Source organism: Notamacropus eugenii, chromosome 5 (assembly GCF_028372415.1).
Source record: "Notamacropus eugenii isolate mMacEug1 chromosome 5, mMacEug1.pri_v2, whole genome shotgun sequence".
Lineage (NCBI taxonomy): Eukaryota > Metazoa > Chordata > Mammalia > Diprotodontia > Macropodidae > Notamacropus > Notamacropus eugenii.
The window spans coordinates 267135689-267148109 of NC_092876.1; the positions used below are offsets into that span (position 1 = coordinate 267135689).

General features: G+C 36.3%; 1 protein-coding gene across 1 annotated transcript; it reads right to left on the reverse strand.

Annotated features, from left to right (window-relative positions):
* Positions 1-5689: 5689 nt before the first annotated feature.
* On the reverse strand, positions 5690-7500 carry C5H2orf66 (chromosome 5 C2orf66 homolog). Its single transcript, XM_072612759.1, has 2 exons — positions 7354-7500; positions 5690-5930 (listed from the first exon to the last, which is right to left on the reverse strand). Exons 1-2 carry the CDS (start codon positions 7477-7479, stop codon positions 5748-5750), a joined length of 309 nt encoding a protein of 102 aa, XP_072468860.1. The 5' UTR covers positions 7480-7500; the 3' UTR covers positions 5690-5747.
* Positions 7501-12421: the final 4921 nt, after the last annotated feature.

The window sequence follows — 12421 nt, forward strand, 5'->3', positions numbered from 1 at the left end:
GTCTTTATAGTGTTATTATTGTACAAATGTTGGTATTGCACAAATGCATTGTCCTGGTTCTGCTCATTCCACTCTGCCTCCATTTAGACAAGTCTTCCCAGGTTTCTCTGCATCTATCCCATTCTGTGCCTCTCTCTACAAGGCATCCTATTTGGTGGAATGCATCTCCTCCTCATTTTAGCATTGCTACTTTCTCATCGTATTCCCTGAACAAGCCACTTCACCTCACTGTGCCTCAGTTTCTGCATCTGTAAAGTTAGGGGTTTGGAATCTCTAAAGTTCCTTTCATGTGTCTCATTCTTTGGTTCTAATGTTCTAAAATGTTCTAGTGTCCTAACTGGTTCTAATCTTCTAAAAGTCTTACCTAGATTGTTAAAGGGAAAAAAAAGATAATTTAAAAGAATTTGAAGTTGACTTCAATAACTACTTGGGATGAAAACATATTATAAAGTGGTTCAGAGAAAGAAAAGAAACAATGGCAAAGTTTTTCTTCACTAACTTCTTTATTACTGGTAATGAATGTTAACTATCCACAAAAACACTATAACTGAAAAGTACAGTAATGATGCCAATTTCCATATTAGTTTAAATTCAGTCACTGAATTTAAAAGCAAGCAAACACTTGTTCATTACTGGTATCCCTTTGACGATGGGGAGGGGAAAGGAAAGAAGAGAAATCTTGGAGAAAATGATGGTGCTATTAAAAATTACTTTATATCAAAGTATGACATTTAATCATATGAAAATGAGAAGCAGATGTTCAGGCTTAGGGTATAGTCCAGGGATCAGGATTAAGTAGAAGAAAAGGAAAAATCTTTACCACCTTCCCCTATGTCTAGTCCTGTAGACACTGTGTGCTAGCTGGGGAAGAAGCAAACTTACAGGTATCTGACATACTTGATATAGGTGTGACATATAATATATAATATAGGACATATATAAATGCAAAAGCTATAATATAATAGAGGGAAAAACTTTGATTCCATGATTTTCCATTGGCTTTTCGTCACTTTTAAATTTATCCAATTTGTATTTTAGTGTCTTTGTGAATCTTTATTATATTGTGTAAATATGTTTTGGGTTGAGTTTTTGGGGGTTTTTTTTGAGGCAGTTGAGGTTACGTGACTTATCCCAGTTCACACAGTCTAAAGTCAGATTTGAATTCAGATCCTCCCAACTCCAAGGCTGCTGTGCTATCCATAGCTCCACCTGGCCACGTCTAAATATGGATTATTTTTGAGTCATATTATGCAGATAGAATGTGTCATCTTTTCAGAGCTGTAATCAGAATCAATCAAGAGTGTACTAGAGCCAGCTTGAACTGGCTTATGGGAGTCAGTTGTTAAATTTTCATTCTGAACATTTACAACTCAGAACTCTGCAAACACTGCAGATCACTACAAATTGACTTGTTGTATTTATTGTCTAGACTTGAGAAAATAATAAAGAAAGTGTTAACAGTGCAGTTTAAACTTAAAAGTGTGTCATATGTACAATCCCCATCACACTGATTCAAGTTTAAATGGGATTTAAAATTCTACACTGTGTGGTTCAGTGATAGCACAGTAAAATCTCTTTAGACTTGTGAGCTGATGTGGTAATAAGCACAAAAGATAACATGTATTTCTTTATGTTTCCTGATCAAAAACATTTTAGGAGTTTGTGTTTTCTTAGACTTTTTGGTATACTTATAACCACAGTAAACAACAACAAATCCTCACAATTCTCCATAGCTATGTTAGGAGGTTTTTTGAACTGGACCTGTGATTTCTTCAGTGTGGGGACCAAGACAGGGGCTAACTGCACTGCCAGTAAGAGTCTTAGAGAATCATTAACTTCCTGAGCTAGATTTATGGTTCTCAAAAATCGCATTCAGTAAGCGTACAGATGTAACAGATATAGCCAGATGATTTCTCCACGTACAGTAGTACAGAGTCAGATAAGAGCAGGGCCAGAAGTAGGAAAGGTCAGCACACCTGCTATTCATTTTTTTCTAGTAAGAAGATTAAAAATAGCCACCTGAAAGAAAAAAACACAAATGTCATAAAAGGAGAGCCTATCAGGAATCTTTCATTAGCATGAATAACAAAAACAGTTGAATAAACATCCTTTAAAAAAAAGTATACATTTTTCTATTCATGATTTTGTAGCACAGATAAGTTGACATGACAAAATAAACTCCTAGAAAGAATCCTTAGTTATTCTACAAAAGCATACTCACTGTATAATTAGTTTTGCTTCATTACAAAAGACCTTTTATGAAGCAAGAATAATCTGTAAATGTTTCTAATATAAAAACAAAACACATCAATCACGCTAAAAGTGGAAAAATGGAACACAAAATGCCCTAAGACCTACTGGAGGAGAAATGCCAGGTTAGTGTTCCATGGCATTTCTCAGTTTCCATGATGGGAAGGTTTGCCATTTCTGGACACAGCTTGGTCCATGTCAGAAAATTCATGTAGAAGAGAAACTTTATAAATGGAATAAGCCATAAGCCTTCTGCCCCACAAAATATATATTCAATATCAGACAATGTGCAGAGCCCTTCAGTCAAAGAACACAACTTGATCAACTCAACTTTATACTAGATAGAAGCTTTGACTTAAGTGATTTTTGAAGCTTTTAAAAATGCCCATATGCCACTGTCCTTCCTCAATAACCTCTGCCACCAATGGAAGTCTCTTTTTTTATTTAAATAAAGGTTTTCCAATAAGAACAGACAGGCACTACAAACATATTTGATAATATATGCCTCATTCCACACATGAAGCTCACCACTAGTGTGAAATAGACTGGGCATCTCAAAAGTCTTAGTGCAGCAGATCAAAGATTTCACTTCAGTTTATTTTTTCATTTCAAAGTTCTGTGTTCAAGTGCCTTCATTCATAGTTTTATAGCATATAAAACTGGTACTTATGTTAGATGAGTGAATATATCTCCTTGAGATGTATGGCTAGAGGACTGGACCTGGAATCATGAAGGCATAGGTTCAAGTTCTACCTCTGGTTGTGTGACCTTGAGCAAGTAAGTTATTTAACTTCTCAGCCTCAATTTCCTCATATGCAAAATGTGGATAATGATACCCACAGTATTGCTGGGGAAGCTCTATGAGGTCATATATTAAAAAAATACTTTGTAAAGTTTAAGGATAATTATAAATGTCAGTTATTACATTTACCATGAAGTGTGATGTGGTCTATTTCCTCAGTCTGTGGGAGGTGTGAAGTGCAATTTGATTCACAGTTGAAGTCCTTTCATGATCATTTTTTTTCTACCTTGGTGCTTCTTTGCAATGTCATTGAATAAATCTCAACTCAAGTCTCACATTCTGCGAGGAGCTTTTACCAGTTCCCCTTAGCACTTTGCCTCTGAGATCATCTCCAGTTTCTCCTGTATATGTCTTTGCACTATCTCCTCCATTAGACTGTGAACTACTTGAGGGTAGGCACAATTTTGCCTTTGTGGTAAGTGAAGTGCTTGGCCCACAGTTAGCACTTAAAAAATCCTCAGTGATTTGATTTGGAAAATTGTTGCTTTACTGATAGAGTAACATCGGTGTACTGTCGTGTAACCATACCTGCCTTTTAGGAAGACACCATTGGGGTCAGAGTGTTGAAACAATGGGATAACTGGACTAGTAAGAGGTTGGTATCACATCTCAAATGCAAACTTTTTTAAAAAAGTTTAATTAAATTAACCACTTATAGGAAAATTAACCAATTTCATTAATTAACCTCCTATAAGAACAATTGACCTAATTAATTAGCCATATATTTAAAAAAAAATGTCATGTTAGGATCCAATATGATATGACTCATAATATATTAAAATATTTTATTGTTGTTGTTCCAGACCTGTGATGTCAACAATGTCAGGGAAATTCTGGTGTGCAGACTCCCTCCATTCATACAGATCAGCAACTCATCTACAACCTATAGTCTCATAGAGTTGCCTGGGGACCTGGGAGGTCTTGTGACTTATCTGTGGTCATATAGCTAGTATGTATAAAAAGTTCGACCTGAACCCAAGTTTTCCTAACTCCAAGGCCAGTCTTCCACATCCACTATGCTACCACGCCTTTTATTTTATAATATATCAGAAAATCAAATCATATTCCCTGTAAAAAACAACTTTATGCAATAAAAGTCTGATAGAACACTGTTAGCCTATTAGGTTATATTGGTCCTCCTCTCTCCCCACTAAGCAGTGTATTCTTACAGAATACATTTATTCATTCAGGAGTGTCATATAACATATTATAATGAGGAGCTCTTAGCACGTCAGTCTCTTTAAGGCCCAGTGACATATCCCTTTCACTGAGGTTGAGATGTTAGCCTTAAGAACGAATAATAAGCGTAATTTTTTTAGTTGCTGTTAAGATCCTAGACTATTTTTACAACAAAAATCCTATACTATTTCCACAAATAAGTTCAAACTCAAGACCAAGTCAGATATTTGGCAAAAGGAGTTTCCATATATCTTTTATAGCTAATATCTTTTGTCGTCTTCTTGCTACTGGCTCAGTTAAATGGTCCTAGTCCTCAATTTCATTTATTCCTTTTAATTATTCTCTATTATTAAGAGGTGTGGCACATTCCCCCCAAAAAAGTAGCTCCAAGTCTTCTTTGGGTCTATGAATTTGTTTTTTAATTTGCTAACTGTATTTTAGTATAATTAGTTTCTTTTGCAATCCTGTGTATTTTGTTTCATGGATTTCTTGAGGTCTATGAACTTGTTTTTCAAAATAATATTTTGCTAAAGCTTTAAAAATGAATGTTAGCGGTTGTTTTTAAACGCAACAAAGAAATAAGATACATAAGCAATCTTACCCTACCGGACAATAGAAGGGAAAGGGGTGTGTGTGTGTGTGTGTGTGTGTGTGTGTGTGTGTGATAAAAGGGAGGGCAGATTGGATGAAAGGCCAATCAGAATACATGCTGTCTTGGGGTAGGGGGTAGGGGAAAGATGAGGAGAAAACAGAAATTCAAAATTTTGTGGAAGTGAATGTTGAAAACTGAAATTAAATAAATTTATATGAAAAAAATATTTTGCTAACTATTTTAGTATCATTAGTTCTCTTTGAAATTCTATGTATTTCATTTTATGAATTTAAACATTATTCTGAGGTATCCATAAGTTTCAGCAGTGTTAATAAATTATTTTAGTATTCAATTATTTCTTTAAATTTTGGTTTTCTATATTATTAAATGTGTGTCCCACTCCTCAGAAAAAAAATGTAGCTCTAAAAAAGTCTTCTTAAGGTTCTTAACTTGAGGTTTGATCACTACATTTCAGTATAATTTGGTTTTTTTTATGATCCTATGTATTTTGTTTTGTGCATTTAAAAGCATTATTCTGAGAAGGGGTCCATGGTCTTCACCATACTATTATAAAGGACCAAAATATTCAAAAAGCACATGCCTGCCCTGAGTCACGATACATTCTTCATATATACTAATGCTGTTTGCAGCCGTCATCCTATTACTTTAATACGTTTATACACACATACAAATATTAAAATATTACAATCAGCAAGCTCTTACATTTTTAAAATTAGACTGTAAATTATCTTATTCAAACAGAACTAGATTAGGTCTTAAAGATAATGATAATAATTAACAATGTCAACTTGTTCTAGGGAGAGAAAGATAATACAAATATTATCAGTATTCCTTTTATGTGATGGATCTTCATGTGCTTACTGTGATTGGGAACAAAATGCTCCTTTTTACCTGAGCAGAGTTTCAGCCTCTGAAATCATTGGAAAGGGAATTTTTCTGCTCCTCATAATCTGTAAATGCAGAAGTAAGGGGGTCTGAGTGGAAGGAGGAAGGCCAAGGTCTCTCGTTGTTTATGTAGAAAGCTTTTGGAACCTTTTCAAGATCAAGGCCTCTTCTCAAAAAATATGCCTGGAGGGTTCTGAAAAACTGAATAAACAATTTACACTTTCAAAAATGTGCCAAGTATATACGTCAGCAATTGGTTTCCCCCCCCCTTTTTTTTTCTGTGTTTCTGAATTCAATTTAGTGTTTAAAAGGAACAGAATATAGAATAAAAATACAATACACAGTATATAGTTTTTTAACCACTTTTCACTCTCTATCCCATTCCTCTCTTCCATTTTTCTGTATATCTTAACCTCACATATGATGCCTGCTACAATTTGGCCTCGACACCCTCTGAACTTCCTTATGGCTCCATGATTCTGAGATGCAAGTGGCAGAAATATGGAGGTCAATGGAGCAATATGCATTCATTAAGTACCTACTATGTGCAAAGCACCGTGTAAGATGTGAGACTACAAAGACAAAAATGAAACAGCCCCTACCCTCAACAGTTCTACTGGAGGAAAGAACATGTACATATAGAAATATACACAAAATATATCTACAATGAATGCCAGGTAATGGGAGGGTATCTAAATGACCAAAGGAAATCAGGAACTCATGTAAGAGTTGGCATTTGTGCTGAGCTTTAAAGAATACAGGTCATTTAAGAGCACGACAATCCTGGAGTAAATTATTCTCATTTTCAGTACCTGTGACTATTGAAATAGATGTTAACTTGAGCTTCAGAGTAATCAGAATTTTGAGTTTCTCTATGGCAACTAACAAAGGTATAAATCAGTACCATTTGTGAGAACTTTTTTCAGACTTGGATTTTTCAGTGTCATCACAAAAGACATGTGAAATGGTTTCAGTTCTTACCAAAAATCTTCCATTGTTACATTCTGCATCCTTTTTTTTCCAGAAAGTACATATCTATGTATATACATGTATATATAAACTATAAAGAAATATACATGTATAAATTTTTTTAAAATTCCATTCTCTTCACTGTATTTGTTCATTTTAGTGAGACCTCATTTGAACTTTTATGTAAAGTCACCATATTTTCCATATAGCTCTACCTTTAAAATATTGCCTGATGACTAATGAAAATATGCTACCAGTTTCCAAATTTTCCATTCCATCTTTGAAGCATTGGGCTTATGTAAACTTCTTTTCATTATCAGGGAAATCTAATCTGGGTAGGAAGCAATTGCCTACTCTGGTCTTGCTTTTGTATTTATATTAGAAATTGGAATTATGTATACAGTACATTAGCTGCATTTATATGATCATCTCCACTCAAGAAAGAAAAAAAAACCACATTGAAACTGACCTTTAGAGCCACAGAAAAATCAACCAGCGAGAGCAAAGCTATCTAGATTCTAGTGGAACATCTCATCACCTCAGTGATTACCTGACATGTATCATCACCACTACTCTTAACCAGAATTTATAATGCAGTGTATACAGAGGTGAACAGTGCCTGTTACTCCTTTCAGTCCCAATGAGATTGTCTTACCAGATCTCTGTTTCTGGGGTTGTCTAAAGGTTTCCATTTCTCCTCTTCTTTCAGTGGGACTCCCTGACCCAGCCTTACTGGCATAAGTGCTATGCACAGAGGCAGCAGAATCATCACCCGGGACATGCTGAAGAGATGTATAGACCGTCAGAAAGGAAGGATGAGGGTAAGAAAGAGGTTACAGAGTCAGGCAGAGGGAAAGAGAGGGATTGGCAGGGAAAAGTAAGAAGAAGGACAATAGGAGGACAAGACAAAAAGAGTGAGGAAAAAAGGGAAAGAGAGAGAGAGCATTAGCCCCTGGAGAACTTTTCACCTACAAAAGAAGAATAAATATCCAGATGTTTAGTTTGAAGTGGTCCACAAAAGGAAACGAATTAGGAAAAATACAGAAAATCTGACTGTGCCTTTATTGTCCTTCCTCTGCTACAAGCCCTCTCCCAAAATTGTTCTTTTAAAGGAATAAATCCAACACAGATCATGATATCTCTCCCTGCAGACCATGGAGCCTGAGAAATCGGAGTATAAATGTATAAGATATATACAGATTTGGGAAGCCAGCATCACTCACAAGAATTCCAAATTGTTTTCTCCCAGAGGACAAAAAGAATAATTACACACATGTAGAATTAAAATAAAGCTTACCAGAGAGTTCGGCTTTGCCTAGCCCTGTATTGGTTATCCTTTCAGTAATCTGCAAGCTGAGTCGTCTGTACTTATATCTCTAGTGGACTAGCTGTGGGTGGGTGTCACTGACGTTAGCAAGGGGAGTTAAAAAATAAAGTAATGATTCCATTTTTATCCATGACAAAAAGACCCTTGAGAATCTGATCCTAAAGGTACTTCAATGATAACACAAAATCCATTTGCCCTAGGAACTCAGCACACACCCCTAAGAGCCATGGAACATTTTATGTGAACTGGGCAAAAAATGAGAGACAAGACAGGTATTTCTTCTGCATGAAAAGAAGGCCACTCCCTCCCTTTCTAAAATTAAAGAAAACTTTATATATGCTAAGGCTAGAAATTTGATAATGATTTTCCTAACGAATAGAATGATCTTTTCAAGATACTTTGAGATATATCAAAGAAGCAGTATTTTTTTTAGCTAAAACATCTTTTGTTAGAGATAAAATTATTATTTCCAGTCTACAAGGTGCTGAGGATACCAAGAAGTTTTTACAGAGTTTTAACAATACACATGGAATTAATTGCTAATAAGGGAAGTAGCTAGGTAGGAGAAAGTCATTTGTGGTTAGATAGTTGCTACTTAAATCATGTTCCTTATTGTGTTTCTATAACTTATAGAGAATTACTTATTTACTTCATAATTATCATTTTTCAAAGCAAATATTATATTTTTGAAGAAAAGTCTATGGCTAAATGCTTGAGGCCTTGAACGTCAGCATCTTAAGAGACTGCAATATGATGTAGTAAGATAATATCCTCTTTGTGGTAGCTACTCAGATGGTAGGCTCAGTGGCCCTTCATTCCGGATACTATCGCCATACTATACCTGCTAGTATTACCCTAAGGCAACTAGGTGGTACAGTGAACAAAATGTTAGACCTTGAGTCAGGAAGACCCGAGTTCAAATCCAGCCTCAGACACTTATGAGTTGTGTGACCCTGGACAAGTCACTTTATTGTTGCCTGCCTCAGTTTCCTCTTCTGTAAAATAGGGATAATAATTGTACCGACCTCCCAGAGTTATTGTGAGGATACAGTGAGATAGTTGTGGAGCATTTTGCAAACATTAAAGTGCTATATACGTGTTAATTATCATTATTATTGTTACCTATACCAAATGGCACCTAGTGGAAGAATGTCTTTGGATCTCACCTGTTTCCTTTGCTCACCTTCTAAAAGTAATTCACAGCTCTTGAGAGTTGCTTCTTTCTGCTACCTAGAATGCAGTTATTCCTTCCACACCATGACTTTCCCCATCGGCATAAGAAATTAAATGGGAATTTTGGGGGAGTTTTGTGGAAGCCACAGATGACACACGAAAGCCAGCAGATGACACAAAAAAAATTTAGAAACTCAAAAATGCATAAAATATGTGTGTAGTATTGTATGGTATCAACTCAAATTTTACATTAAGTTACTGTAAACACCCCATAAAAGAAAAAGAAAAAAAATTCAGACTCCTCTTGTAGGAAGGGAGGGCCAAAAAATTTTACAAGGAATTTCCAGATCATGGGGGCACTACACCCTTATACCCTGAGGAAGGGATAACATATGTACCTTACAGAATACTCTATGGCCAACAGAAGGTGTCTGGAAAATCCCAGAGCTAGGATGCAGGTTTTCAGTGAAGGACACATCATCTGCCAAACAAGGTGTTGTTCATCTTTAGTCCTTGATTAAAATGAGTGTAAATAGCAATTATTTTCTCTTCTGGCCAGAAATGCTGAAGGTCTTCCCCTCCTAGACTGATATTTTTGTGATGGTAAATTAGGCTGTCTCTTGCCTCAATTCTTGTTGTTGTTGGAAGACCATGGCATCAGGAAGATGATGCCATGACTTGCAAGTGAATTGGATTTAAGTGAGGGATAGTTGTGCAAGGTCACCAGCCTCACTTTCTCCTCCAGAGCCAAGATATAGATCAGGATGACTAGAAATGGTCCCTGTCTCAATTCTTACCTAGCCAAACAAGGTAAGGAACAAGGGGCTCTTCTTTCTATGGAGTTAGATTCTGTGATCCTATGGTAACTCCATCAATAACAGAAATAGAAGTGAATTCAGAAGGGAAGTTTTGGAGGGGAAAAGGGTATGTTAATTTTTGAGAACAATAGCACTACCCCACTCTTTATTAAAATAGCAGTGACTACTGAAAACCAGAGGTAACACTGACCAAACAGGGAATGACTTGTGAATTAGAACTTCATTAGTGAAAACAGTACAAGAGTCCGGTTAAAAAAAGCTACATACTAAATAATGAGCATGGGGAAGATTTGCGTAGTGCTCTAAAGTTTAGAGAATGTTTCCACATATTAGTCTCTCATGGTCCTTTCTGGAGAGTTGTAAACCTCTGGAAGGAGTGACTGGATCAGACCATATGTATCCCCATCAACTAAGAAGTCGGAGCACACTTGAAAGAAGCCCACTGGGACATGAGGGAGGCAAAGGACCACATTGGGCAAAGGAGGCAGAGTTCTGTCAATGAAATGAGACTGGTGACAGTGGCTATCCAATGTAATAAGTGACCACTGAAGGGGCCTGTAGAGAAGTAGCCTCTAAAAGAAGGTATAGAGATAGGTCCTAGCAAATTGTTGCAAACAAAGTTACTGATGATGTTTTAGAATTGTTCATTAAAAGTTCTTTCATGACTTGAGTTCAGAGTACTTCCAAGTGTGGGACACTGGTCTGTCCACAACAATGTGTTTTCAAGGCTTTGGGATGGGAGCTTGAGACAAGAGGTATAAATTGGGTTTTTTTTAATGATATTTAATATATATATATATATATATATATATATACATGTAATTTATTTATTTTCAGTTCTTAACATTCACTTCCACAAGAATTTGAATTCAAAATTTTCTCCCCATCTCTCCCCGATCCCCACCCCAGGACAGCATACACCCCATCCACCCCTTCCTCCAGTCTGTCCTCCCTTCTATTACCCACCCTTCTTCCATCCCCCTTCTCATCTGTTTTCCTGTAGGGCAAAATAGATTTCTATACTCCATTGCCTGTATAGCTTAATTTCCAGTTGCATGCTAAAATGATTTTTAACATTCATTCTTAAAGCTTTGAGTTCCATATTCTCTCCCTTCCTCCCCACCTACCCTCGTTGAGAAAACAAACAGTTCAATATAGGTCATACATGTGTAATGATGCGAAGAACTTCCATAATAGTTATGTTGAAAAAAACTAACCACATTTCCTTCTGTCCTATCCTGTCCTTCATTTATTCCATTCTCTCCCTTGACCTGTCCTCTCACAATAGTGTTTGCTTCTGATTATCCCTTTCCCCAATTTGCTGTCCCTTCTATTATCTTCCCTTTCCTATCCCCTTTCAGGAGGTGATCAGTGAATTCTTTCCATTTCTATTTTGCCCTCTGGTTCTAGAATATCAGGGCAGTTTTCCATGATAATTTCTTGGAAGATGATGTCTAGGCTCTTTTTTTTATCATAATTATCAGGTAGACCAATAATTTTTAAATTATCTCTCCTGGATCTATTTTCCAGGTCAGTTGTTTTTCCAATGAGATATTTCACATTGTCTTCTATTTTTTCATTCTTTTGGTTTTGTTTTATAATTTCTTGTTTTCTCATAAAGTCATTATCTGCTCCATCTAATTTTTAAAGAACTATTTTCTTCGGTGAGCTTTTGAACCTCCTTTTCCATTTGGCCAATTCTGCTTTTTAAAGTATTCTTCTCCTCATTGGCTTTTTGGACCTCTTTTGTCATTTGGGTTAGTCTATTTTTAAAGGCGTTATTTTCTTCAGCATTTTTTTGGATCTCCTTTAGTAAGCTGTTGACTCCCTTTCCATGATTTTCTTGCATCGTTCTCATTTCTCTTCCCAATTTTTCCTCCACCTCTCTTACTTGATTTTTAAAATTCTTTTTGAGCTCTTCCATGACCTGACTATTGCATATTTATTTTGGAAGTTTCGGATGCAGAAGCCTTGACTTTTATGTCGTCCTCTGATGGTATTCATTTTTCTTCCTCATCTGAAAGGATGGAAAAAAATATTTGTTCAGCAAAAAAGTAACTTTCTATATTCTTGTTTTTTCCCCTTTTTGGGCATTTTCTCAGATAGTTACTTGACTTTTGAGTCTTTTGACAAGTAGAGGATATACTCTAGGGACTTGTAAGTTCTCAGTTCCTCCAAGGTGGCGCTATCAAGGGAGAGGAGTTTACTCCTCTCTTGACCTGTGCTTTGGTCTAGGAGCAACCACAAGCAATCTTTTCTTCCCAAGATCTGCGAGTAGGGTTCCCTCTCCATTATCACCACTAGCTCCACCACTCCAGGCTCACTCCAGGATTGCCACTCAGTGCTGAGATCCAGATCAGTCACTTGATTCCCCCAAGGTCTTTAGGCTGAGGACTCCAAAAGTG

What these genes read in the sequence shown, in the direction of transcription:
- C5H2orf66 (XM_072612759.1), bottom strand. Translation starts at nt 7,479, where the DNA reads ATGTCCCGGGTGATGATTCTGCTGCCTCTGTGCATAGCACTTATGCCA. An exon ending in ACCCCAGAAACAGAGATCTG is followed by an intron (nt 5,931 to 7,353) that starts GTAAGACAATCT and finishes TTGTTTATTCAG; the next exon opens with TTTTTCAGAACCCTCCAGGC.